The 26,885-nt window shown below is 41.2% G+C and overlaps 2 protein-coding genes across 5 annotated transcripts in view; one reads left to right on the forward strand and one right to left on the reverse strand.

Annotated features, from left to right (window-relative positions):
* LOC135227008 (transcription factor CP2-like) overlaps positions 1-26,885 on the forward strand; it is a 193,976-nt gene that overhangs the window by 48,784 nt on the left and 118,307 nt on the right. The window lies entirely within an intron of this gene.
* On the reverse strand, positions 3,294-9,955 carry LOC135226910 (uncharacterized). Its single transcript, XM_064266593.1, has 3 exons — positions 9,718-9,955; positions 4,616-4,731; positions 3,294-3,362 (listed from the first exon to the last, which is right to left on the reverse strand). The coding sequence occupies exons 1-3, from the start codon at positions 9,893-9,895 to the stop codon at positions 3,294-3,296; spliced, it is 363 nt and encodes a 120-aa protein (XP_064122663.1). The 5' UTR covers positions 9,896-9,955.

A 26,885-nucleotide genomic window follows, 5' to 3' on the forward strand; every position in this document is an offset into this window, starting at 1 on the left:
TGCCAACAAGATATTGTGATTAACTGTAAAAACCTTCCTGTTATTCATTATTAATTATGCATTATCTAAATTTTCATAATTAATAATTAATAATTGCCTGGGGTGGGGAGTACTTATGAAGACCTTCTTTAGACCCACTGATCACAATTGTAAAGACCTGTGTCAAAACGTTCATTACCCACTGATGATAATCTTTTATCTCACCTAGCTAAGCAGCAAAAATCACGTGTATATGTTTCTATGTAGAATTTCCTGGCCTTTCCACCAATATATAATTCATCAATGTATGTCCATTATGTCCTTTGTTATCACCATTTTATTGGCAGCTAAGAAAAACAAATTCTTCTTTATCTGTGTTCAATATGCATTATCATCAACAATCTTTACAGCAATATATTTCAAATACATCTTACGATAGAGAGAGAGAGAGAGAGAGAGAGAGAGAGAGAGAGAGAGAGAGAGAGAGAGAGAGAGAGAGAGAGAGAGAGAGAGAGAGAGACCTATTATGCTCAGTATGGGGCCCAACCTGGAATGAGCTTAATACATACACAACTACATTTTAAGTATGCTGTAAATAATTTTTATCATAAGCATCGGTATTTAGTCACATACACAATATGAATAAATACAGTAATTAGTGAATAAATACTGTTGCTGTACAAAAAAATAAATAAATAAATAAAGAAAAAAGCAAATTAGCAATAATTTAAAAAATATGGTCAATAGAAAAAATCCACAAGATAGTGAAATTTCCCAGTGAAAAAGTGAATATAATACATAATGTTAAAAAAAAAAAAAAAAAAAAAAAAAAAAAAAAAAAAAACAAAAAAAAAAAAAAAAAAAAAAAAAAAAAAAAAAAAAAAAGGCGACAAAGTGGACCGCAGAAATGTGAAACACATAAAACTGGGGGGGGGAGACTGTATTCACAAATAATCATATCATATGAAGGGCATCTAAAACATAGTTATATCATGAACTAGCAACAATGTGGCTGAAGAAAAAGTTCATTATTTCCTTCTGTTCTCACAGCAGAGAACACAAAACATTAGACATTTAACTGATCTTATTCAGAAAAAAAAAATTTGTGAATGCATAATAACACTAATAATTTCAAGAAAGAAAAAGAAAAGAAGTCTCAGATAAATCATAGGGAAAAGAGAGAGCAAGAGCAAAAATAACTTTCCCCATTTTTATGTAGCAAAGCATCTGCCTCCTCACATAGTCTAGTTTTTCATGTTAATCTGAGGTTTGGTGTTATCAGAAGATAGTTTTATCTTAAGTTCTTGAATTAACAACCAATCGCCCTTTAGATTAGTTCCTAAAATATCCAATTCCAAATTAAGCCAAATTAAGCAATGTTATTTTAACCTAGGTGCTAAGTAACTGTGATGCATTATGGTAATTTATCCTCTGTTACATGATGTTGATGATATGATCATGTATGCCTGCTACCAAAATTTCAATATATTGATCAAATTTCATAGGATGCAATGTCAACTAATAATTCAACTAAGCACCAACAACTTCACACCATAAAATAAGCAAATCAGTTCTAAACTCAACAATGGGGACCTAAAACAGAAAAAAAAAAAAAAATGACAACTCATGAAGACGCTGCCTTTTTCAGTATGCATATAAATTACCAAATTGATGTTTTAGTTGTAATCCTGACAATCAAAGAATATGAAGTTGGAATCATTGCAAAATACCACAATGTACAGATATGGAAACCAATAAAGGACAAATAGAATTAAGATAGAAATTGATGTAGTACACACAACTAAAAACTATGCAAACATTAAAAAACAAGTAACCAACCTTAGCTGCGCAGAATCTCTTGCTTATGTTACATTTAAATAATCATTCATTAATATAAATGCAGATACAAAAGTGGCATATTGTATAAAACAAATATTGAGCATAATTTCCCATTGAATACTGAAGTGTGATGACAATATTATAAACATTCAACATTAATGACTGAGAAAAAAAAATCTGATATATATCTAACATTTATATAAAAACCTAGTAACATGCTGACACGGTAACAACGCAAATTCTCATCTCCAATTTATACACTGCAAAATTATAACTAAAATGAACCCACCTTTCCACCAGCGTTTCCTCCCCAATTTACCTGGTTGAACTCATCTTTATAGATGAAAACTGTACCAAATTCCAATCACTAAAACACTGTAAAATAAAAAAACAACTATAAACGTTCACCCCAAAAAAAAGTCCAAGCTATTAGGGTAGAAGGACTATAAATTGACATGTGAATAGTAAAGAATAGCCTATCTATAAATCAAATCTAACTAACCTAAAATTCCTTTCACATTAGAATGGCAAGAACAAATTTAATAAAAGAAAGGTTCTATTTCTATCCTACAATGTTCACTTATGGAGATGACCAATTTATATGAAAATAAGCTAAGAGAGATTACCTTTACTATTTAGACTATGAAAAAGAAAATAACCAATGTAGTTTTAAAACTTTTCAAAGTTCCACTAACACGCTATTCCAATCATCCTCCTCACTTTGCTGCCACAATCAGGCCCTAGTCTTCCCTTTGAAGCCAATTAAAAATTCTCACCAGAGAGAGAGAGAGAGAGAGAGAGAGAGAGAAGAGAGAGAGAGAGGAGGAGACCGAGCGGAGACGAGAGAGAGATGAGAGAGAGAGAGAGAGGAGAGAGAGATTGAGAGGATGGAGCTGGTATTTCATTAATCCATTGCAACCTCTCAAAGTAGTTACAACCTGAAAGAGTTTTAACAGCCTGACTATCCGTATCAAACTTTAACACCCCTAATTCTGCATATGTTAGAAAACCAACATCAAAGAATGCTGTGTAAGATTGTGTCGTCAGCTATTTGAAATCTTTTACAATAGATTAAGTTATGTCGGAGTTCTACAAAATGGCTACTACCCACAGTACAGTCCTCAATGATGAAATGCTTACAATATTGAAACAAAGAATACCTTGTTCTTAATGATAAATGCCACTTTTGCATCTCACACCTACACCAGATGACATGGTCACTTTAGGGTACAAACAGTAAAAATAATTCACACAACACATACCACTAATTTTCCCACGTTATCTTTAAAAAACAACATTGGATTCCATCTCTACATAGAATCAAACTGTGTGATACCAATAAAACTGTGAACAATAGTGTTACAACATTTGAAACCTTTTAATTTAACTCACTTGAATAGTCGTGGTCAGTTGTGTTGTCTGAGAGGACTCATCAAAAGTGGCTCTTGGAGTAGAGGATGTGTAACTCTGCTTATCTATTTCATGCTTAAGAAGCGGGACGGTTTGGCAGAGCCAGTTAAGGCTTCACTCATGTTGTACGAAGCCTATAGATAGGTTGAAGATATACCGAATTACTCCTTGCAGACAAACATTGAAATTTATACCTGTCAATAGCAAAAACAGTATCCCAAAAAGGATTACCATAATTCTTGACACTGAACTAAGAAAAAGAAAGTTACCTGTGGAAATAGTCACTGCTACTGAGCAAGAAATGTGTACAATTACTGACTTCAAGATTAAATATAATTCTATATTCATACACTACAATTTTAACATTTTTACAATGGACAGGAGGCATATCAGGGAAATCATTGGGTAATAATGAATAGAAGACTGAAGCCTTTAATGTCACTACTATGAAATTTATCTCATCAAACATACCTATGCCTACATTGAAGGTAGTCAATTATCACACCAATATTTACTCAATAGCAGGAACTGTAAAATGGATATTGTTGGCTTTACCATGTAAATATACTAGACATCCTCCCATTTATACAATAGTATGAGAAATTATTATTCTAATTTCCTTAGAACACATGCATGTTACAATACCATGATACCTACATCTATCAAGTATTAACAACTGATGAAACACATTATGTTGCCATGTTTAAAAAATTGTCCAAAACTTTCACTGTCTCAAAGCCTTATGAAGTAAGCCTATGACTATACCTACTGATTTTCACATTAACAAGTGATACTGTTGAGTATTTATGCTTGACTCATGTACAAAAATTTGGCTATAGTAAAGCCAAGCACTGAAGCACTTTCAATCATTCAATACTAATGTATTTGTGCTTTATGATTGGGCTGTAAAGTAAGTCAAGCTGCATGCTGCATGTAGGTAACACACACTTTACCAAGGGTTTCTATCATTGTAACTAGTTTTTGCTTTGAAATTTAATCAACCACTCTTGCCTCCATTTTCTAGTTTCCTTCATACCTCAAGATTATGGAAATTAAGTTTCTACTATTTCTATTTTTGTGTAAGATCAATCTGTCAATAGAGTGAGGAGATGCCTAACTTGGAAGTACATAAAATTTTGCTGACTAATCCAGATGGAAACCATATTCATTCCAAAATATATCCTCAGTATAATAAAACATATTTCTAAAATCTACCTCCATGTGAACAACTAAAAGATAAATATGTTATATACACAGCAGTTTCTGTTGTGATATCTTTGAAAATGGCTATAAAAATAAACTGCTTGAACCACTAAATGCACTGTAAGAACTGCTACACTAAATTTCATGAGCCTAATTTACAATCTATGAAATAATCCATACTTACTGTGCTAATGTCAACACCTAACCCTGACAGTGAATCATCAAAGTCAGCTGCCAGCCCTTGGTCTATATCTTCGTTTTCCCCTTGTTTGGGATGATTTCCTTCCATTGAAATGAAACCTGTGAAGAAAAAAAAGAATCATGAAAATAAAAACAAACCATTTATGTTTTGAAGGCAACTGCTAAAACAATATAATAGCAAACTCTCACTTTTACTGAATCTTACACTTGAGAAAGATACATGTTTAGCAAAACAATCTAAGACTGTAGTAACGTCTAGCTACTCCGTGAAGGGACAAACCTGTGACTGCTTTTACAAATGACTATTTCAAGAAGGTTTTTAGGGAAAGCTAGGCCAGACTACCAAGATTAATAATCATAAGGTCATGTGGAAGTTCTCTACTATAATACCAAACACTATGGTATACTTGTCAATGCAAAGTTATATTTGTACACAAGAAAGAGCAACTGACAATCTCATACTTTTAATAGTTACTCTCCCATAATGATAATTATGCCAAAAACACATACATCATCAAAACTTATAAAATACTAACAAAACCAGCAAAATCAAAAGTATATGTAAACAAACATGACTGAAAATTAATGACAATGAGCCTATTACTTTTATTAAAAGATTTTATTTTTCATTTTAACTTTCTGAAGAAATAAAACTGCTTAAATTTACTATTGTACAGTTTTGCTTATTCATTTAATAAATTAAACTTATCTCGTATTTATAAACTTTACATAACCCATAAAAACAATCAGCTGACAAAATTTAAAACCAGATAGACCAAAATATAGATTAAAATTAACTGAATTAACAATGGGTTACTGCACATTTTCTAGTAACATTTCAAAACTAACATAGAAAAATTTGAAAAAAATTATAATTCCTTACCCATCAACTTAATTTAGTTAAGACTATAAAAACTATGCTTTTTAATTTTAAAAAAAATTAATCTCACACACACACAAACACACATTCACCAACCTTTTGTCTATCAGAAAATTAATGCTTGCCTTTACTTAAAGTAGAAATTAACACAAATTATGATTAAAAGCAACTTAAGTACACATTGGCTTGCACTTCACTCCGTTCTGCTTCACCATCTGTCACATTTCTGTAGTATGCTCTCTAACCACTTTGCTTTGGCCAATATGAGTCTGTATACCTGAAGTCAGTAGTCAATTGGTAAAGCCTGATAGCCCTCACTGGACAAAGCAAGTGGTTCTCTTCACTACTTAGGACACAGGACCAGGAAGGCATGTTAAAAAGCGATAAGGAACAGTCCTGTTAGCTGCCTGTCATAAGTTCTTCAACAAAGTTGGGTGCAGAACAATGAAGGAATAAAATCCAGCCTCTAGCATACATGACCTATCCAGCCAGCATAAACCTTGCTACTCCCTCTAGAGTCCCAGTGGTTTTCAAACTATTGTGAGATTTTTATGCACATCAGTCTCTTTGCAAGCTTTAGATTGCTCAGCGGACCTTTTTTAAATGAATTGCAATTGACATTACAAACATTAAGGTACTGAAACAAAACTATATTTTTGGGAAACCAGGTTACATATTAAAAACTATGGAAACCTTCATCTACTGAAACAGAAACTTAGTTTTTATTTGATAACCAATTAATTAATTAGAAATTGCAACCTATAAGGAACAAAGACATTTTTGGCCAAAACATACATAATCAGAAAATGGCAACCCGAGTTATCAAATTTATGTTCATTGGAATGGGTGCATTTGCTTTGCCTGAACCAATTCTTCTAGATTTGGCTTTGTATTGCCCAGTGCAACTTTCATGTCATTTCTTGCTTCTAATCTGTTCCGGGATTTTGTTTTGATGGCAAGTAATGTGGAAAATGTTGACTCATATGTGGTTGCAAATGGAATCAGCAGTTTTAGAGCCATCTTGCAACACCAGGGTTAGGACTGTGCCAATTCAATCCAAAAATCACTACAGCACATTTCACGGAAAAATATGTTTTGCACCAACACCATCACTCAATTCAGTAAAGGCAGATCATTAATGAAGAGTAGAAATGGACGGTATTTTTCAAAATTTTTTTGGTTAGGAATATAATGAATTATTTCTTCACTAAGAAGTGATATATGTTCTATCATCAAATCATAACATTGTCTTCAACGTTAAGCTCATTCTCATCAATGTATGTATTTAATTGTGGAAATATTGCAAAATTCTTCTTCTCTAGCTTAGACTGCCATAGTTCGGAGTTCATTTTGAAAGCAGTAATTTTTTTATGGCAATGGAGCACTATGATCTCTTTTCCTTGCAGTGACAAACTGAGGAAATTTATGGATTCAAATATGATAGGCATATAAGAAAACGGACATCAGAGAATTTTGCGTGGATGTCTGGCTTAGCGTCGACCAAAAATTGATCCATTTCTTCACGCAGTACGAAAACTTGCTTCAATACTTTCCTTTTCGAAAGCCGCCTTATGAGTGAATGCAATAACAGTTTTCAAATTCAGAATCACTTTCTTTGCATAATAAAGAAAAGACGAGAGTTTGGTGTGTTCACTTTAATGAAGTTAACTACTTTAATAACTTCACAGAGAATATAGTTAAACTAATCAGGCATGGTTTTCATTGCTAATGCATAGCTGTGATTTTTCCTTTTTTTCTTCCACCATTTTATTCTTTCAAAAGAAAACTAGTGAGATACATGTTGTGGTAAAGAATAATTTTTGTTGTATTCTGACTACATTCCATAAGCAAAAGAACATTTGGCAGCATATATTAAATTCCAAGCTGTATGATGTGAGTAATCGAAATTATAGCCTATGTGTGGGGATGATATCATAATAGACTTTGGTGAAACCTTTGCGGTCCCCCTGGGACGCCTTTGTGGTCCCCTAGAGGACCGCAGACCCCAGTTTGAGAACCACTGCTCTACATGATACAGTTGCTGGTAGAAAAGACAGACTTCTGTGTGACATCCAGCAAAGATGTTCCCTTTCATGAAGACTTCAGTAATTCTAAGAGGACCTATGAGAGATCTTAATTAAAAGGTTTGGGCACCAACATCCTTCTCCAAGTGCTGAGGAACCTTTGCTGAGGCCAAGATATTTAATTACCTGAGAGAAGTTTGGTGTAAAATCTTTGATGGTACAGACAGAACATGTTGTATCAATGTATGAATCAGCAGTTAAGGTATGATAGAGTTAACACAATCAATGAACCTCTCTTACACAAACTACACCAATGACTCCAGTTGTCTTAAGAGTTTTTTTGGGTTCCCCATGAAAAAGGTGCCCATACTGACATAAGGGTTCCTTTATCAAGAAGACTGCAGCTGGCCGATGTTCTTAAAAACCTCCATGCTTGAGGATGTAATAAGTCCAAGTTATGGTATACAAGTGAAATTCCCAGAGAGGTTCCTTCCAGACTGGGAGTATACAAACAGACAATGGTAGACAAGGACAGTAATCAGCACTGGCAGGTTTACATTAACCCTTAAACGCTGAGCCGGTATTTCCAAAAGTGCCTCCCGTATGCCGGCGGGGTTCGGGAGTAAGGGCCGAAGCAGAAAAAGTTCTTTTTTTTTTAAATCACAGCACGCTTAGTTTTCAAGATTAAGAGTTCATTTTTGGCTCCTTTTTTTGTCATTGCCTGAAGTTTAGTATGCAACCATTAGAAATGAAAACATATCATTATCGTATATAAATATTGGAATATATGACAGCACGAAAAAAAATTTCATATATAATTGTATACAAATCGCGCTGTGAGCAAAACGGTTAAAGCTAATAAGTTAATTTTTTTTTTTGTATTGTACACTAAATTGTGATGATTTTGGTATATAACAAATCGTAAAACAATCAAAGCAAAACAGAGAAAATATCACAAAATGAATTATGGCAAATTTTTTTTTCAAAAATTCACCATAAATCGAAATATTGTGCTAGACTTCCCGTTCATTGCAAAATGAAGGTAATTGATTGAATATTACTAGACTGTAAGTGTTTTAGCTTACAATTATGTTTTTTGATCAAAGTACACCGATGGTTGAAATTTTGGCACATCGTGATTTATATGAAAATATTTCAAAACTGATAAAAGCTAAAACCATGAGTTATTCTTTGTTGTATTCTACATGAAATTGCGCACATTTTTCATATATAAAACTTTATGTAACCGGCTAAATAAAATAAACCGGTTGCAAACATTACGACAGTGACAAAAGAATTTGAGATTTTCGGCCGAGTTACCACGTGCAGACGTAAGGAAAGTTTTTCAACTAGAGACTTCCAATTTGTTGCAAAATGAAGGTAAATGATTGAATATTACTAGAATGTAAGTGTTTTAGCTTACAATTGCATTTTTCTACCATTTCGCTCAAGTCAAAGTTGAACGAAGGTTGAAATTTTGGCAGTTATCGTGATTTATATGAAAATTTTTCAAAACTTATTAAAGCTACAAGATGGGTTGTTTTTTTTTTGTATTCTACATTAAATTGTGCACATTTTCATATATAAAACTTTATGTAACGGATAATATAAAACAGTGCAAAAATGATGACAAAGTGATGAAAGAATTTCTGAGATGCATCGCTGATGCTTTCTAGTGTGAGAAGAAAGCAATGTGCGCCTGGGTAACACTTGTAAACAAAACAACAGCATGATCCGTGAACTCCCAGCATCCCCTCAAGGCGCGTGATTTAAAATTTTTCACAAACTAGGCCTATAACTATTTTTCCGCAAATATTTAAAAAAACTTTTTGTAGTCGACATACTGTACGTCCACTTGGCACCCAACAGACAATTTTAGTCGACGTATTATACGTCCAGTCGGCGTTTAAGGGTTAAGTGAAAGTGATTAAAACAAGCCTGTAGGTGTACACAGTGTATGCATTGTAACTTTCTGACAGATTAAGACTGGTTAAATTGCAAATATTTTTTACATTAATAAAGGTATGGATGATTGATGATGTTGTAATAAAGCAATTTTAAGGGTACCTATTGAAATTTGAGAAATACAAGCAAGGAAAATATTGAAAACTCCAGTACATCTCCTCCATAAAAACAGTGCCACAAAATTGCAGCAATAAGAACATCTGAATTATGACTAACCTTTTTTAATGGGCACTCCCAAGCTTTTTAAAGTTTCTTGCCAATCTGAGAATATGCCTGGCCGGCGAGCATTCCCATCATCTTCATGAACTTCTAAAGGATCAAGAATTCTTTTGCGAGTACGGTTGGCTGTTGTCACCTCTCCTGAACCTGAACTCCCTGTATTTGGTTCTCCCATCTTATTGTCAAACAAGGTGTGTTCAATGGTCTGGAAATAAGACCAACAGAACAGTGAGTATAAATATAAAATGAAGAAACATTTACGAGACAAAACAGTAAATGGCAGGGTCAATGGACTTTCCCTTTTCTTTACAAATACAAATTTTCAACTATAATTTGAAAAATCTAAATTCACAGAAATAGTTTGGTAAAATTATTTGATGTAGCCAATATTGTGCATGCATATACATAGACCAAATCATTCACCAACTCTAATGACAATTCTCAAGACAATAATTCCACTACTACGTATTAGCAGTTTTAATAAACAAAAAAATTCAACTACCGTAGAGCAAGTACAGAAATTTTAAGATTTAAAAGTTAAGGATGAATCCATCCACTTGAACAATGGTCTGCATGGCTAAGGTGAGCGTAGTATGGTACCATATAATAACAATACAAGAAATGTGAAATTAAGACTTTCTGAACACTTTACTTAGCAATTAACATGCTAAAACATTACATAAATGCTTTTATAGTTAAAAACAGTTTTATTGCAATGACTGCAATTTGCAACACTAGATACAAAATTCACAATGTAGACTAAACTTTTAATTGTACTGGTACTTCTTCATCCTGAAACAAAATTAATCTGTCATCAGAGACATCATCATCTAAGGCTAAGCTGAGATAAGAGAAAGACCAAATGGGAGAGCTATGAACTCACATTCTAATAAATGAACATGACTTGGATGACGATTTATCAAAACATGGCTATAAAGCCAAGCACTGGTGCAGTTTCATCCTTTAAGTGCTTAAGACAAGGAAATGAGAGAGTTGGAGTGGTTGGATCACAAGACTGAAAAAAGGATAAAGAATTGAGGTAGAGTAAAAAATGATATTTGTTAAGATACAATAAAGTTTGTACATACTTACCTGGCAGATATATACTTAGCTATAGACTCGGTCGTCCCGACAGAATTTCAAAACTCGCGGCACAACGCGACAGGTAGGTCAGGTGATCCACCATTCCCGCCGCTGGGTGGCGGGGTCTGGAACTATTCCCGTTTTCTAAGCCATAATTTCTCTTACACCTGTCTCCTGTGGGGAGGCTGGGTGGGCCATTAATCGTATAATACTGCCAGGTAAGTATGTACAAAACTTTATTGTATCTAACAATATCATTTTTGTACAAGTAACTTACCCAGCAGATATATACTTAGCTGATTGGCACCCTTGGTGGCGGGCAAGAGACAGCTAAAAACAAAATAATACTTAACTAAATACATTAAAAAACAGGGAAAAAACAACCTATGTTCTTGGATAACATAATCCATAGTTCCTACCTTATTGGGCTGAAGACTTCATGACTACTGTCGATGAGTCTGCTTGCCTCAAGAGTTTCAACGAGGAATGAACCTATGGTTGAATAACTCTTTGGATCGTGTCAATGGGGGCTAGCCCGCTTACGCGACAGAGCCTATACTGGATCGTACCAATGGGGGCTGACCCACTTACATGGTAGAGCCTTGACCTTTTGTCATATCAATGGAGACTCGCCCTCTTACATGACAGAGTTAAGGTTATTAAACAAATCACAAAAGAGCACTGAAGCCAATCCTGATCACCTGACCATGTTAGTCTTGTTACAATCTATGAATTGTAAGAGGGTCACTATTCCCTCTGACAATTAACCAATAAAAACAACCACCAATAAACAGTAATTTAAGCCTTAAACTAAATAGGAAGGATTAGCCTCAGCCCCTTCTCCCAGCACTGAATTCGCCGAAACATACGCTCCCAGAGCAAAGCACTTTTCGTACGAAATTTTAACATCTCTTAGGTAATTCGAGGCGAACACCGAATTACATCTCCAAAATGTCGACTCTATAAGACCTGAAGCGACCATGTTTTGTGAAAAGCCATCGACGTAGCTATGGCTCTCACTTCATGAGCTCTCACTCTGAGAACCTTGAAATGCTCTTCTTCGCATTTAAGGTGAGCTTCCCTTATTACATCTTTTATGAAGAATGTAAGGGCGTTCTTAGAAATCGCTCTTTTCGGATCTCTTACAGAGCACCAAAGACTTTCTTCTGTACCTTTCAGCAACTTCTTCTTCTCCAGGTAGAACTTGAGTGCCCTGACTGGACACAAAGTCCTTTCTAGTTCTCTCCCGTGTTAATGAAGATATTCCTTTTATCTCAAAGCTTCTTGGCCAAGGCTTTGAGGGATTTTCATTTTTCGCTAGAAAAAATGGTTGAAAGGAGCAAATCGCTGAATCTTTCTTAAAGAAACCCCCACTTTACCTTCCAAAGCTTGCAACTCGCTCACTCTCTTGGCTGTTGCTAACGCAAAAAGGAATAAAGACTTTCTTGTTAAGTCCCTAAACGAAGCTGCGTGAGACGGTACGAATTTTTCCGACATTAGGAACTTGAGGACCACATCCAAGTTCCAGCTAGGCTTCTTGATTACATGTTCTTTCGTGGTCTCAAAAGACCTTATAAGGTCATGAAGATCTTTATTGTTTGTCAGATCTATTCCTCTATGTCGAAAAACTGAGGCCAGCATACTTCTGTAACCCTTCACTGTTGATACTGCCAGGTTACAGTCTTTTCTCAATATAGGAGAAAATCTGCGATTTCAGTTACAGAGGTACTGGAGGAGGATATTTTCTTTTCCCTACACCATCTTCTAAAACAACTCCCACTTCGACGATATACTTTAGAAGTGGAGACTCTTCTGGCTCTTGCAATAGCCTTCGCCACTTCTCGTGAAAAGCCCCTTGCTCTGACAAGTCCTTCGACAGTCTGAAGGCGGTCAGGCTTAGAGCGGGGCGGGGATTTGTGTGTAAACCTGTCGAAGTGGGGTTGTTTGAGAAGATCGTTCCTTAGTGGAAGCGATCTTGGAAAATCCACTAACCACTCCAGCACCTCTGTGAACCAATCGAGAGCCGGCCAAAAGGGAGCGATGAGGGTCATTCTTGTTCCTTCCGAGCAAGCGAACTTCCTCAACACTTCTCCTACTATCTTGAAAGGAGGGAAGGCGTACGCGTCCAAGCCGTCCAATCTAGCAGAAAGCTGTCTAGTGCTACTGCTTGAGGATCCGAGATTGGGGAGCAATAGGTTTCTAATCTGTGGTTCTTGTTGGTCGCGAACAGGTCTATATTGGGCCTTCCCCACAGATGCCACAGTTGTTGGCAAATCTGAGGATTGAGAGTCCATTCCGTGGGTAGGACTTGATCTTTTCTGCTTAACAGATCTGCCCGGACATTTTTTCTCCCCTGTACAAAACCTTGTGAGGAGAGAGATCTCCTTTCCTGTGCCCAAATCAGCAGAATCCTTTGCTGATTCGTACAGGGAAAAGGAATGCGTCCCCCTTGCTTCTTTATATAAGCGAGGGCTGTTGTGTTGTCCGAGTGAATCTGAATCCCCAGACCTGAGACCTGTTCCTCGAAATGAACCAAAGCTAGATGAATGGCTGTTAGCTCTTTCTTGTTGATGTGCCAGGACACTTGTTCTCCTTCCCAAATGCCTGACACTTCTTGCGAACCTAGGGTCGCTCCCCCACCCTGAATCTGAGGCGTCTGCAAACAACGCTAGGCGCGGGTTCTGTAAGCGAAGGGAGATTCCTTTGCTTAGTTTCTGTGGATCTAACCACCAACGGATATTCTCCTTGATCCGTTTCGAGGATTGGAAAAGTCTCTCCCAGATTGTTGGACTTCCAATCCCACTCTCCTTCAGATAAAATTGAAGGGGTCGTAGGTGAAGTCTTCCTAAGGAAACGAACTGTTCCATCGAGGAGAGGGTCCCCAGCAAGCTCATCCATTCCCTCGCGGAACAATGTTCTTTCCTTAAGAAGACTGACACCTTTTCTAGGCAGCGTTCTCTCCTTTCCTGCGAAGGATACGCTAGAAAATCCCGAGAATCCATCTGAATCCCCAGATAGACAATACTTTGCTGGGGAGTCAGCATGGATTTCTCGTGATTTACTAAAAGTCCTAAGGACTTTGTCAACTTTAGAGTCACTAAAAGGTCCTCCAGACATTTTTTCTCCGATTGGGCTCTTATTAGCCAATCGTCCAGATATAACGAGATCCTGCTGCCCCCTTTTCCAAGAATGTAAAGCCAATAAGCTACATTCTTCTGATGTCCGTTAAAGACTTGAGGGGCAGTCGAAAGTCCGAAGCACATCGCTCGGAACTGGAACACTTTCCCTTGGAACATGAACCTCAGATATTTCCTTGCTGCCGGATGAATTGGCACATGGAAATACGCATCCTGAAGGTCCAGGGACACCATCCATCCCCTGGACGAAGAGCAGATAGAACAGAGGAAGACGTCTCCATTGAAAATTTCTTCTTCAAGACAAAGAAATTCAGGGCACTGACGTTCTAGAAAACTGGTCTCCATCCCCCCGATGCTTTCGGTACCAGGAATAGCCGATTGTAGAATCCTGGGGACTGGAGATCTTGAACCAGTTCTACCGCTTCCTTGGAAATCATCTGTTCCACTGCTTGCAACATAGCAAGCTTTCGGACCGGATCCGAGTATCTGGCGGTTAACTCCCTTGAGTTGTCGTCAAGGGAGGATTTTCCCCTGAAGGGGATCAAGTATCCTTTTTTCAGGATAGAGAGGGACCAGGAGTCCGCTCCCTTCTGCGCCCAGACTTTGGCAAAGTGGAGTAGCCTGGCGCCTACTTTCGTCTGGAGGACTTGCTGTTCATCTAGACTTCCCGAAGGACCTTCTAGATGGTCTACTCTTTCTCTCTGGTCTTCTACCTCTAAGAGGGGGCTCTAGAAGAGGAGGCCCCTCGAAAGGGCTGAACAAAAGAGGGTCTCTCTTTCTTCTCTATCGGCACTGCCGGCCTAAACTTCTTGGCTGAGTGCGTGAGTAGATCTTGAGTTGCCTTCTCCGTAAGAGATTTCGAAACCTCTCTAACCGTCTCTTGTGGAAAAAGGTGCGGGGATAAAGGAGCAAAAAGAAGAGATGTCCTTTGCAAGGGTGATACTGCTCTTGCTAAGAAAGAGCTAAAGACAGATCTCTTCAAAACTCCCGTCCCAAAAAGAGAGGCAACTTCCACAGAACCGTCCATGACTGCTCTGTCCAGGCACGCCAGGACGCTCGAAAGTTCCTCCATGGAAACAAAGTCCGTGTCCTGAGCTCTCTTCGCTAATGCTCCTAACGCCCAGTCCATAAAGTTGAAGACTTCAAGGGTTTTAAAGAGGCCCTTTAGAAGGTGGTCCAGCTCACACATGCCCCAAGTCGCCTTAGCAGACAGCAACGACTTCCTCCTAGCAGAGTCCACTAAGGAAGCAAAATCCGCATCCGCGGAAGAAGGCAGGCCTAACCCCATCGGCTCTTTGGTCTCGTACCACCTTCCTGGTTTGCCTGTTAACTTGGAAGGAGGGCAGGAAAAAACTGTCTTGCCCGCTTCCCTTCTGGAAGTCAACCACTCTGAAAAAGTTTTCAATGCCTTTTTCATACAAAGAGCGGGGCGCATCTTAACGAAGGAAGACGATTTGAGAGCTTTAGTGCTGGACATCAACGAATCCTGGTGAAGGAGGGTCCGCAGGATGAAGGGAGTCTCCGAACTCCTTTAGCAGCAAAAAGAGAAAGTCTCTTGTAGTCCGAAACTGCTACATCTACAGGCTCTTCGTCTTCCGATACCTGGTCCAACTGATCTACAGAAGGAGATCGTTTTGGAGTGATCTGGCTCTTCCCGGGAGAAGAACTCCTTTCCCGAGAAGGGAGTGCGGAACATTAAGCACTCCTATACGAAGAGTGAGGCTCCTGTCTGTCGGCAACACTCTTGTGCCTACTAGACTCTTGTTGTCTAGGTTCGTCGGGTTCGTGGCGCTTGCTAGGCTCCTGGCGTCCTGATTCAGGGCGCTTGAACAGATTCCCTCGTCCTGATTCCTGACTCTTAACAGGCTCTTGGCGCCCTAACACTTGACGCCTAACGTACTCCTGGCGTCCTGTTTCCTGGCGCCCTAACTCCTGGCGCCCTGACTCCTGACGCCCTGACTCTGGCGCCCTGACTCCTGGCGCCCTGACTCCTGGCGCCCTGACTCCTGGCGCCCCTGACTCCTGGCGTCCTGCTCATAGCGTCCTGATTCCTGCCTTCTAGCAGAATCCTGACGTCCTGAACCCAGCGTTCTAAGAGGCTCTTGACGTCCTTTCTTGCGTCTTGCTGCCTCTTTGCGCCTGTCTGGCTCCTGGTCTGAAGACCCAAGGGATCCTGATACCTAAATCGGTTTCCGGTTCCTTGTGGCTAAACCGCTCGAGACTTCTGCTCGATGCGCTGTGTCTAAGAGGGCGCTTCGGGGAAGCCAGCCTATAGGGCGAAAGGGCTCTTCTCTCAGGAGAACAACTCCTATCCGACGAGTCCCTTGACGAAGGCGATAAACGCCCTGGAGATCGTGAGAGTTCTCTCCTATACGAAGAAGGACGCTTAGCGGAACTCTTCACAGGGAGCGAGACATCCTTCCTCCTTGTAGAGTCCTTAGCAAAAGAGCCTACGAGCGACGCTAACTGCTCTTGCAGATTAACCAAAAACTTCTTGGTCGGATCCTGAAGAGCAGGCTCCTCTTGTCTTGTCCTCTTAGGTCCCGAAGGCCAATCCTCGGGAAAAACGCTCTGGGCTGGAGTCAGCAGCGTCTCCTTTAGGCGGCCTTCCAGGCTCCTCTTCAAAGGGGCTGCGAACGGGAGGCCGAACTCCATCCTCGTTTAGGAGAGGAAGAGTCTGAGGCCGAAAAACACTCCTTTAGGACGCCTTTTCTGCGGCAATCCGAGGCAGCCTGGGACTTAACAACAGGATCTGCCGAAGGGACGCCTGACCGTTGGGATGTTCTGCATCCTCCCTGCGGCTTTCGACATTCCTCCTCCCCTGGTCCTGGGAGTTTGGAAGAGGTCTAGGCCTAGGAGCAATGAGGAACCGGTCAGACGCCCCCTCCACTGCACTGGGGACACTGCACAAGTCACTATCACCACTCTTACCTTGGTTAGAGCTCGTAGCTGAGCTTGAAGTTTCTTAATAGAAGCTTTTACATTTTCCCTCTCTGATGAAGAATCTTTGGATTCAGAACAGGGGAGAAGCAGCTGAGGCTAAGGGAAAATTGTTGTTAGAAGGAGAGTTAATTTCTTGTTCTAAGGAGCAAGATCTACTAGATGACCTAGCTGAAGCCTTCCTCACTCTATCTCTCTCAAGCTTCCTAACATATGATGATAATTCCTTCCATTCAAGCTCCGTAAGGTTCTCGCATTCCACCAGAGGTTTGTTAAAATCGAACATTCATTCTCCCTGCATTTAGCGCAAATACTATGCGGATCTAATGCCGATTTAGGCAGCCTAACCTTACAGTCTTCCCTACTGCAAACTCTAAACATAGGTGAAGCCTTAGCGTCAGACATCGTGAAAGAGTAGTCAAAACCAAAGTCGAAAAACAGTCCACAATAAGCGTATGCCAAGCCAGAGAAAAAACAGAATACGTCACCAAAAAACCAATCCAAATTCTCGGCAAACGAGTTGAAATCCAAGATGGAGGAACGAACAATAGGTGTTGTCCGTTCAACCGACAGAGAAATTATGGCTTAGAAAACGGGAATAGTTCCAGACCCCGCCACCCAGCGGCGGGGAATGGTGGATCCACCTGACCCCTACCTGTCGCGTGTGCCGCGCGTTTTGAAATTCTGTCGGGACGACCGAGTCTATAGCTAAGTATATATCTGCTGGGTAAGTTACTTGTACAAAAACTAAATTTTAAAAAAGGATAAAGAATCGAGGTAAAGTACAGACTACAAAGTGGGTGCAGCTAGGGGGCAAAAAGATGCTGAAAACATATTTTAGTCATGTCTACAGTGCGCCGCACAAAGAGCACTGATAACACAAGCCAGGACTTTGAAATTGTAAAGCACTTTTGTTAGGGACACACTGGACTGATACACTGTGCACTGAGAAGGCACTGAAGGGAAAAGCCTCAGCATAGATGAAATGAACAGAGGTAGCAATCTAGACTATGTACGTAATGGTAGAGAAAGAAAAAGACTATGTATGTAATGGTAGAGAAAGAAAAGACTTATGATGGATATGTAAGTCCCGTACGTATTAGTCTATGCAGCAGAAACGTGGGCACTGACTAGGAAAATGTAACAACTTCATTTGTCCAGTTATAACCACAGACCGTAGAATTGAGGGCCAGAGTAAAATGAGATCTTACTACAAAAGAGGAACTGGTGGAGAGATATGGTGTCCTTAGGCTGGAAAAAGACAAGACATCCCATAGACGGATGGGTTGGACACATGATTAGAAAGGATGGGGAACAGTTGGTAAAGAAAAAAAAATTAGAGAAGGAAGTAACAGGATGTTTAAACTGATAAAGCCCAAGAAATCACTGAATAAGGAAAGACAGACTTAGACCTAACAGGAGCCCAACAGTATACGCGACAGGCAAGAAAGATGACGCAATTCACTTTTAACCAAAGTAAGGACAAAGCTGATCTAAAAAATGTATGATGATTTCATGTTACCATCAGTAAAGATCCATAAACCAACTAAAAGTGAAATTAAAAGCAGTTCATAGTAAAATCCATCATAATCATTCTCAACTACGTATCAAGTTCTCTTTGACATTCAATTCTTGACTATAAACCTCATTGCCATCTAACATCTTAGGCAACAACAAACAATTAAGTAAACATGTTATTGTTATTATACAATTAAGTTTGTTCATACTTACCTGGCAGATATATATAGCTGTATTTTCTGACGTCCGACAGAAATTTCAAAAACTCGCGGCACACGCAGTGGGCGGCCAGGTGTAGTACCCATTCCCGCGCTGGGAGGCGGATATCAGGAACCATTCCCATTTTCTATTCATATTTTTTTATTAATGTCTCTGTCTCCTGAGGGGAGGAGGGCGGGCACTTTAATTATATATATCTGCCAGGTAAGTATGAACAAACTTAATGTATAATAACAATAACATTTTGTTCATGCCACTACCTGACAGATATATATATAGCTGAATCCCACCTTCGGATGGTGGGAAGAGACAGAATAGGATTTTTTAGGAAACTTAAATTAAGTAGATGATATACATCTTGGTTCCTTACCTGTTTTGCAAAGTAGACTATGTGATTACTGTCCACGTAAGGCTGCTTTTGCTTAATCAACAGAGTTAGCCAGCCAGGTGGAGACCTGTAGTGCTGGTGCGCTCTGGATGATCTGTCAACGGGTGCGAGACCTCAGCGTGACAAGACCATCGAGGCCATACAAATGAGGGCAACGAAGCAACTGACCACCACCTGACCAACTATTCACAAAAACCCCCCTTAAAAACTAACTAAAGGATGGGAGATCTTCACATAAGACTCACCACAACCTAAAAACACAACAACCTAACTTAACCTAACTAAGGGAAAGGGAAAGAGCTACTTCCGGACCCCAATACTGTGTCCGCAGAAACGTATGGCCCCAGTGCATTACAATCGTCATAGATCGTTCTCACATCCCTTAGGTAATGTGAGGCGAAGACGGAGTTACTCCTCCAAAAGGTGCAATCAAGGATGTCCTTGATTGACATGTTCTTTTGGAAGGCAAGAGAGGTAGCGACGGCTCGTACTTCGTGCGCTTTTACTCGGAAGAGGCTCAAATCAGTCTTCTGGAAAGATGAATGAGCCTCCCGAATGGTGTCCCTTAGAAAGAAAGCAACAGCATTCTTCGATAAAGGTAACTCTGGTCTCTTCACAGAGCACCAGAGGTTACCTGAGGGACCTCTTACCTCTTTCGTTCTATGCACGTAGAACTTGAGAGCCCTGACCGGGCACAGGACTCTCTCTGGTTCTTGGCCCACCAGACTTGACATACCCTTGATCTCGAAAGTCTTCGGCCAAGGGTTCGAAGGATTTTCATTCTTCGCCAAGAAAGATGGTTCAACGAGCAGACAGCATTGTCCCCTTTGAATCCCATTAACTTGCTAAACGCTTGAATTTCACTAACTCTCTTAGCCGTCGCAAGAGAAGTTAGGAAAAAGAGCCTTCCTTGTCAGGTTTCGAAGAGACGCTGTCTGAAGCGGTTCGAAAGTGCTCGACATAAGGAATTTAAGGACTACATCCAGATTCCATGATGGAGGTCTCATTTGAGGAACCTTCGAGGTCTCGAAAGACTTTAAAAGGTCATGAATATCCTTGTTGTCAGACAGGTCTAGGCCTCTGTGCCTAAAAACCGCTGACAACATGCTTTATATCCCTTGATGGTAGGGACCGCTAATTTTCTGCACATTCCTGAGAAAGAGCAGAAAAATCAGCTATCTGGTTCACAGAGGTCGAGGAAGAGGAAACTCCCTCCTTTTTACACCATGCCCTGAAGGAAGCCCACTTCGATTGGTAAACAGCTCTTGTGGAAGCACGTCTCGCATGTGCGATTGCTCTCGCAGCTGCTTTCGAAAAACCTCTCGCTCTGGCCAACTTTTCGATAGTCTGAACGCAGTCAGACCCAGAGCGGAGAGGTTTTGGTGAAACCTTTCGAAGTGAGGCTGTTTGAGTAGATCTTTCCTCCAGGGCAATGTCCTTGGAAAGTCTACAAGGAAAGACATGACCTCTGTGAACCATTCTCTCGCTGGCCACATCGGAGCGATCAGGGTTAACCTTGTCCCTTCCGAGGCCGCAAACTTCCTCATGACTTCCCCCAGAATCTTGAATGGTGGGAAGGCGTATAAGGTCTAGGCCCGTCCAATTCCAAAGCAAAGCGTCGACCGCGATTGCTTCTGGATCCAGGACCGGGGAGCAGTAAAGAGGAAGTCTCTTGGTCCTTGACGTTGGCGAATAAGTCGACCAGTGGACGTCCCCACAACGTCCACAGGTCTCGACAAACGTCTTCGTTCAAGGTCCATTCCGTCGGTAGGACTTGGTCCCTCCGACGACTGAGAAGGTCTGCCCTGACGTTTTTGCACTCCTGCAATGAATCTCGTCAGGATAGTCACTTTTTTCTTCTCTTTGCCCACAGCAGAATCTCTCTCGCTAGGGAAAACAACGTTCTGGAGTGTGTTCCTCCCTGGTTTTTTAAATAAGCGAGTGCTGTGGTATTGTCCGAGTTTATCTGAACAATCTTGTTCTCCAAACTCTTTTGCGAAGAACTGCAGGGACGGAAATACTGCTGCCAGTTCTTTTGACATTTATATGCCAGGCTACCTGTTCCCCTCTTCCCTCTCCAGGAGCCTGACACTTCCTTCCCCCTAGTGTTGCTCCCCATCCTGTGATGGAAGCGTCTGAAAACAACACTAGTCGGGCTCAGAAGACTTAGGGACAGCGCCCTCTTGAAGCTTCTGAGGGTTCCAACCACCAATCTTAGGTGGTTCTTGATTGGAAGCGATATTCTCAATATGGCATTGAGATCGTCCTTGGCCGTTCCACTCGTCCGCAAGGAAAAATTGGAGAGGCCTGATGTGCAGTCTTCCCAAGGAAACAAACCTTTCTAGCGAGGAAAGAAATGGTCCCCAGCAGACTCATCCATTCCCTCGCCGAGCAAGTCTCTTCCTTGAAAGGCTGAGATCTTTTCTAAGCCTAGCCGCTGACGCTTCCTGGACGGAAACGCTCGAAAAGCCACTGAATCCATCTGAATCCCCAGATACACGATGGACTGTGTTGGGGTCAGATGCGACTTTTCGAGGTTGACCAGAAGTCCCAGGGACTTCGCTAAGGCTAAAGTGAACTGCAAGTCCTTCAGACACTTCTCTCTCGACGACGCTCTGATCAGCCAGTCGTCGAGGTACAGGGAAACTCTTATTCCCGAAGAGTGTAGCCATCTCGCTACGTTCTTCATAACTACTGTGAACACCATCGGAGAGCCAGTGGTCAGTGTCCCGAAACGTCACATAGCTCTGAACTGCCATACTTTGTTGTCTAAGACAAACCTTAGATACTTTCTTGAAAGAGGGTGGATCGGGATGTGAAAGTACGCGTCCTGCAAGTCTAAGGATACCATCCAGTCGCCCCCGGTCTCAACGCTCCCAAAGAACAGAATGAGGCGTCTCCATCGTGAATTTGTTCTTTTCCACGAAAAGATTGAGCCTGCTTACATCTAGAACTGGACGCCAACCTGACGACTGCTTCGGTACTAGGAAGATTCTGTTGTAAAAACCTGGCGACCCCAGGTCCGCGACTTGTTCCACCGCTCTTTTGTCGATCATCTGCTGAAGGGAGATCGAACAATACTTTCTTCTTTTCTCCTTGGTAGGATGGAGAAAGGTCTCTGGGAGTCATAGAAAGAGGAGGAAGATCTAAAAAGGGGATCTTGTACCCCTGCTCCACGATCTTGAGGGACCAAGAGTCCGTGTCTCTCTCTCCCTCCGCTCCCCGCAAAAAACACTTCAGTCTGGCTCCGACTGGTGTCTGAAGGACATGCTTCTCACTTGGAAGGCTTTGGCTTAAAGGAAGCTCTTCCTCGTGAAAACCCTCTCCCTCGAGGAGCTGCTCTCGAGGGGGGAGCCCCACGAAAGGGCTTTACTTTCTTCGGCGGTCGAACCGCAGCTGAAGAGGTTGAAGGTACGGCTGACCGTCTTGTAGACTCCGGGCAAAGGTCCTGAGTTGCCTTCTCTTGTAAGCTGTTCGTCAGGTCCTTTACCAAAGTCTGGGGGAAGAGATGGTTTGAAAGAGGCGAAAACAGCAAATCCGCTTTCTGAGCTGGAGTCACCGAACGAGCTGTGAAGTTGCACAGCAAAGCTCTCTTTTTTTAATAAAGCCGTTCCAAAATGAGATACGAGCTCCTCCGAACCATCCCTGATGGCTTTGTCCATACATGCTAACACGTGGACAGCTCCCCCAGACTAAGAGATTCTGGGCTTCTCGCTTGCATATCCAGAACTCCCAAACACCAGTCAAGGAAGTTGAAGACTTCCAGCGTCCTGAGCAGGACCCTTCAAATGCATGGAGGTCAGTCTCCGACGCGGTCCATGCCTTACCGTAGCAGAGGGTAAAAGCGACCTCCTCTGCAAATCCCACAAGGCTGGAGAAATCTCCTTGAGCCGAAGAAGAAGGGATACGAACTCCCACTTCATCTTTGGTTTTATACCAAATGCCCCCTTTTCCACTAAGTCTAGTTGGAGGCAAGGTGAAGGTCGTCTTGCCTTGGTCTCTCCTTCGTAACATCCAATCCTGGAGCTTTTAAAAGCACGTTTCGTTAGAGAGTTGTTTTTCATCTCTACAAACTCCGGGGTGGGGTTTTTCCAGTTTAGATGAAGAAAACTGCGAAGGAGGAGACTTGGGAGCTGCGGGCTGAAATTTGTCTTCAAAAGAAGAACGCAAGAGTCGTACGAGGACTTTATAGTCCGAGATAGACGGGGCTGCAGCAGGTTCCTCTTCAACCGATTCAGCCGAACTACTTAGCTCTCCTTCTTCTCTAAACGGAAGAGGAGACCGTCTGTCAGGAGAAGGCGTCCTAATGTCGGGTCTTGGCTTGATCAAAGGACCCCTATCCTTGCTAGAGGCAGCCTTATTTCGGCTGTCTTCTTTATGACGCTTACTGCTCGATGAGGTAGAGCGTCCTGAGGAGGACGAGCGTCCTCAGCGCCTTCCGCAGCAGTCTCACCTGCCCGAGAAGCGTCCTTACATTTCTTCTTCGCTGTCATACGTGCCTGTGCGCGTAAACTAGCGTCTGGGGGTACGACTTCTTGATCAGAATCCCCAAAAACGTCTTGAAAGGCGGCCTGAACGTCCTGGCGCAGCTTCCTGCCAAGCGTCCTGCCGAGCGTCCTGCCAAGCATCCTGTGTAGCGTCCTGGCGAGCGTCCTGACGACTCCACTGCCAAGCGTCCTGACGAACGTCCTGCCTAGCGTCCTGCCAAGCGTCCTGACGAGCGTCTTGACAAGCGTCCTGACGAGCGTCTTGCCGAACGTCCTCGTACAGAGCGTCCTCCTCAAAAGCGTCCTGACGTAATGTCCTTCTCGAGGACGAACGAGATCGGCGAATCGCCGAAGGAGAAGCGATCGGCGAACGAGACGAAGTAGTGAAGGGGAAGGAGACTGCTTAGTCCTCTTGACAGGCAGTCTAAGGTCCATTCCTCCGCTTAGGCTCGACTGCTGCTGGGCGAGTCCTCTGAGCCATAAGCGAGGATAGCTGGTCCTGAAGGACAAAAGAATGTTCTTCGTCGGAAAAAGAATGAACAGAGGAAACAGGACTGATCCTGTGAGAAGACCGAGGGGCGAGGGACGCCTCCTTCCTTCTCACAGGTACAGCTACCTTGCTTCTCAGTATAAGCGCCTGTGCACGCAACCTAGCGTCCTCATCGGAGGAGATCCTACCTCTCTTCTGAGGCGGAAAGACGTCATACGCGTCTTCCGACGAAAGCGGGCGAAAGAGGACGTGAAGCGTCCTCCGCACAAAACGTCCTTTTCAAAGGACGAGAGTCTCTCCGAGCGCTCCACCCCTTGCGCGGGGAGGACGCTTCGGAGGACGAAAAGCACTCTTTCAGGACGCGCGCTCGTGCACGGTCCTTGGCAGCCTGGGTCTTTGCTACAGGGTCTGCCGAAGGGACGCCAGATCGGTGGGAAGCCCCCGTAACCCTCTTGCGGCTTTCGACATACCTCCTCCCTGGGTCTTGGGAGTCTGATAGAGGTCTAGGCCTAGAGGCATTATGGGGCCGATCTGACGCCCCCTCCACAACACTGGGGGCACGATCACACACTTGCACCGAGCCAGTTTCTAAAGGCTTTCACTTTGGTCTCCAGAGTGCGAAGAGACTCCAAAATCATAGAGAGAGCATTCGCTTCTCCCGACACAGGATCAGAGCCCGAAGGCAACACAGGTTTAGGGGTTGTAAACACTACAGGTGTTAGTGCAGGAGAGATGTTAGTCTTACCTTTTGAAGAACCACTCCTGGAGGAAGACCTCCTGATCCTATCGCGCTCCAATTTAAGGCGATAGGACTCATATACTCTCCATTCATCATCGGTCAATTTCTCACATTCATTGCACCGATTATCAATCAAACAATTAAGCCCCCTACAACTCATACATACTGTGTGGGGGTCTACCGACGCTTTCGGTAGCCTCACCTTACAATCAGCCCTCACACACTCTGAAACTCACAACACTTGATCCAGACTATCTTATAGAGAAAAGTCAATCCAAAATCAAAAAAAACGGCCGGTCCACTATCGCGCATGCCAATTCAACAATCCAATTCAATACCAAAAAAATCAATCAGATACTTAAAAGCGAGTCAATTTCCAAAAAATCCTGAGCAGAGGTCTGTAAACAGATGTTTACGACCGGCGACAGAAAAAAAATATGAATAGAAAATGGGAATGGTTCCTGATATCCGCCTCCCAGCGGCGGGAATGGGTACTACCACCTGGCCGCCCACTGCGTGTGCGCGAGTTTGAAATTTCTGTCGGACGTCAGAAAATACAGCTATATATATATCTGTCAGGTAAGTGGCATGAACAAACTAATGTTTACAACTGAATATGAAAATACAAATCCACTTGGGTAACATAAAAATGATAAAATTAGTTTAAGAATACTGTATTTAAATAACACAGAATTTATTAAGCTTATAAATTCCTCTACAAATACTAAAGATTTCTTTAAATATACCAGCTTTAACTTCCAAATAAAAAAAAGAAATATTAGGTAACCCTTGACTTACAATACCCAACAAGATATCTAAAAAATAAAACATCAAAAAAATGAAACCAAGAAGTGACAAGATCTCTACCCAAAATTTTCCAGTTAATTTAAATGCCTACAGAAGTCTTCTTGTCTTCCTAAACTGTTTTGCATCACTACAGTGCACACTTTGAGTGAATGAGTTTACTCCTCATAGATCAGAATCAACCTAAAATAATGGATCTGTCCCTTGATGCAAGGTTACACTTTTCCAAAAGTTGGAGGACTTGAGGTATCAGTGATGCTATAGATAAGGCTTAGTCCAACCATAATTATTATATTAAAATACTTTATGCTACGTCGATAATAAGGATTCAGGAAATCACTGATATTATATATAGATATATATATCTTATATATATATATATATATAGATATATATATATATATAAATAAAATATACATATATATATATATATATATTATATATATAATATAAAGACTGCCTGTAAATATACAGATTGGTTGCATGGAACACACTAAGTACCACAAATTTTATACTGTCTGTTTTCGGACTTAACCTGCTACCAAATTTCTATAATCAACAAATGGACATATAAAATTAAAAGGGAAAAAGTTCTGAAATATTGCCAACATGTGGAAAATTTTGCCCTAAGTCAAGTTTAGTAATTAAATGATGTAACAAAGATAAAAGATGTTTCTTCCAACACCCCTCAAAAATACGATGAACTTTTCAATGTCCTCTTTGATCAATATCAGACATGTGCTATTAAAAATTATACAGGAATCAGTCATCGTGTGCCCATTTTCTTAAATAAAAAAAATCCACCAAACTGCATTTCTAGGACTCCATGAGAAATCTATAGACCTCATATACGATAACTATTAATGAGAAAGGTTTTCATAATATTTAAATTTGAAATTCACAAGTATATTAACATTATCTTTTGATGTTAAAATATACATCTACTCATGACTTTCTTGATTACTGTAAGAAAATCATGAATAGATATGAGATTATTGGCATCTGCCAAGGTAGTTTAGTGGCCTAAACACACTCGCCCACAACTTTAGTAGTCGTGAATTCGATTCCCCCGCTCTGCCAATGTGAAATATGACAAATTTTTCTAAGACAATTTGCATTTTTCATTGCTACAAAACCTGAGGTCTTAACAATAGGATAATTTCTAGCGCCTAGTTGGATCCAGTTAAATGACAGATGAAAGCAAGGAATCTTGTGAGATCTGGTAACGCATGCGTATATCGGGTGAAGAGTGGTCAAAGACCACGCACCCACGCCACACCACCAGTCTTTTCTTAAATCACCTGAACAAGAGTTGTGGTTGACCTCTCTCAGCCTTTACCCAGTTCACTGCCCGTTTTTT

Source organism: Macrobrachium nipponense, chromosome 15 (genome assembly GCF_015104395.2).
Source record: "Macrobrachium nipponense isolate FS-2020 chromosome 15, ASM1510439v2, whole genome shotgun sequence".
Taxonomy (NCBI): domain Eukaryota; kingdom Metazoa; phylum Arthropoda; class Malacostraca; order Decapoda; family Palaemonidae; genus Macrobrachium; species Macrobrachium nipponense.

Excerpts from the sequence above, each read along its gene's own strand:
- LOC135226910 (XM_064266593.1), bottom strand. The coding sequence starts at position 9,895 with ATGGGAGAACCAAATACAGGGAGTTCAGGTTCAGGAGAGGTGACAACA. Across the intron at positions 4,732-9,717 it reads GGGAGTGCCCATTAAAAAAG|GTTTCATTTCAATGGAAGGA; the intron begins GTTAGTCATAAT and ends TTTTCTTCACAG. Across the intron at positions 3,363-4,615 it reads TAGGTGTTGACATTAGCACA|GCTTCGTACAACATGAGTGA; the intron begins GTAAGTATGGAT and ends ACCTATCTATAG.